The following is a 2,323-nucleotide window of genomic DNA, read 5'->3' as shown; positions in this document are numbered from 1 at the left end:
GTGTTGGGATTAAATTTAAATTTAATCCGTGTTGGGATTAAATTTATAATAAATTTAAATAGTGTTGGGATTAAATTTATAATAAATTTAAATAGTATTGGGATTAAATTTAATTTTATCAAATTAAAAAACAAATTTAAATAGTGTTGGGATTAAATTTATAATAAATTTAAATAGTATTGGGATTAAAAAATAAATTTAAATAGTGTTGAGATTAAATTTTATATTAAATTTGTAATTTTATCAAATTAAAAAATAAATTTAAATAGTGTTGGGATTATTTGAAGAACTGACCTGATCAGCAGAATACAATGGAGGTGGTTTCGACCACTCGGCTGTGGTTGAGATTGATGAAATTAATTCTTATCTCGGATAGATATTGAATTTAATATATAAAAAACCATATAATCGACTCAATCAACTTATTCATATGCGTACAACTTGAAACATGTGTGTTTATTTTCTAAATTAATAACTTGAATTCAGCTTTAAACAATTGTCGCTAAAGGGCTTTAAACAATTGTCGTAGAGTATAGTCTGTTAAATATATTTTTATAACTACATTTTAATCTTAATATTATTTATACCGTGTCTTTAGACACGGGCATACACTAGTAAATAAATAAGATACAAGCAAAGCAATACACAGATAAATTTAATAAACAAAATTTTATATTTTTATTTTTATTTTTTAAAAAACTAATCCTCTATTAATTAAATTTCCTACACTTGTAAGTTCATCCGTTGATTCAACAAAATTTTCCCACAAGACTTGGAGCTCAAATAATGTTGCTGAGTACCAGGCCTTGATCATTGGTTTACAAATGGCAACAGAGTTAAAAATTGTTAACCTAGATGTTTATGGGGATTCTAAGTTAATAATTAATCAGCTCTGGGGGGATTATGAAGTCAAGAAAGACAACTTAGTCCCATATTTCCAGTATGCAACTCATCTCATTAAAAAATTTGAGGGGGTAGTACTCAAACATGTTCCAAGGAAAGAAAATCGCATGGCTGATGCACTTGTCAATCTAGCAACTACACTGGCATTGTTAGAATGTGAACAAGTTAGTGTTCATGTGTGCCAACAATGGGTATTGCCACAATTATTGGAATGTCACCTTGTAGAAACAAACATAATTTCAGTACTAGCCATCGAAATCGACGATTGGAAAATGCCAATTATTGACTACCTTGAACATGGGAAGCTCCCTGATGATACTTGCCATAGAACTGAAATAAGACGTCGAGCTCCTTGATTCATCTACTACAAAGGAACTTTATTCCGACGATCATTTGAAGGAATTTTTCTTCATTGCCTAGGGGATGACGTAGCTCAATAAGCCATGGAAGAAGCCCATTCCGGGATATGTGAAGCGCATCAGTTTGGTCCAAAACTTCACTTTCGAGTAAAAATGATGGGTTACTATTGGCCTACAATGGTTAAAGATTGCTTGGACTACTCAAGAAAGTGTCAACCTTACCAGTTGCATGCAAACTTTATCCATCAACCATCAGAACCTTTACATCCGACAATTACTTCTTGGCCATTTGATGCATGGGGTCTAGATGTAGTTGGCTCATTGACCAAGTCTTCTGCAGGCCATTTATACATCTTGGCCGCCACAGATTACTTTTCCAAGTGGGCTGAAGCTGTCCCACTTAAAGAAGTCAAGAAAGAAACTATTGTCGACTTTATCAAATCCCACATTATTTATCGGTATGGTGTACCTCGCTACATCATCATTGATAACGGAAAGCCTTTCTACAACAGTCTAATGGACAAACTTTGTGAAAGATTTAGATTTAAGCAACGCAATTCCTCAATGTACAATGCACCTGCCAACGGACTAGCAGAGGTGTTTAACAAACTTTAGGCAACCTATTAAAAAAAAGTAGGTGCTAAATCAAAGCGAGATTGGCATGAAAGAATTGGAGAAGCACTTTGGGCATACCATACGACACATCGTACCCCAACACAAGCCACCCCATACTCCTTTGTATATAGTGTTGAAGCGGTTCTTCCTTTGGAACAACAGCTCATTCATTAAGGATAGCTATATAGGAAGGTCTCACTAATGATGAGAATGCAAAACTACGCCTTGATGAGTTGGAAGCATTGGATGAGAAGAGATTGGAAAGCACAACAAAAACTAGAGTGTTACCAAGCTCGACTTTCCAGAGCTTTCAATAAGAAGGTTAGACCTCGGTCTTTTCAAGTTGGAGAATTGGTGTTGGCTGTTCGAAGACCTATCATCACTACCCACCGAACCGGGAACAAGTTCACTAATGGAGCATACAAGATTGTTGATGAAGGAGGCAT

The 2,323-nt window shown here is 34.6% G+C and overlaps 1 protein-coding gene across 1 annotated transcript; it reads left to right on the top strand.

Moving 5' to 3' along the window:
- Nucleotides 1-824: 824 nt before the first annotated feature.
- LOC145793615 (uncharacterized) lies at nucleotides 825-1,259 on the top strand. Its single transcript, XM_082876477.1, has one exon. It carries the CDS (start codon nucleotides 825-827, stop codon nucleotides 1,257-1,259), a length of 435 nt encoding a protein of 144 aa, XP_082732603.1.
- Nucleotides 1,260-2,323: the final 1,064 nt, after the last annotated feature.

The sequence above is a fragment of the Camellia sinensis genome, chromosome 6 (assembly GCF_055761805.1).
Source record: "Camellia sinensis isolate YWXY chromosome 6, ASM5576180v1, whole genome shotgun sequence".
Lineage (NCBI taxonomy): Eukaryota > Viridiplantae > Streptophyta > Magnoliopsida > Ericales > Theaceae > Camellia > Camellia sinensis.
The sequence above is the reverse complement of the archived record's forward strand: the minus strand, read 5'-3'. Positions and strand labels throughout refer to the sequence as shown.

What these genes read in the sequence shown, in the direction of transcription:
- LOC145793615 (XM_082876477.1), top strand. Translation starts at nt 825, where the DNA reads ATGGCAACAGAGTTAAAAATTGTTAACCTAGATGTTTATGGGGATTCT.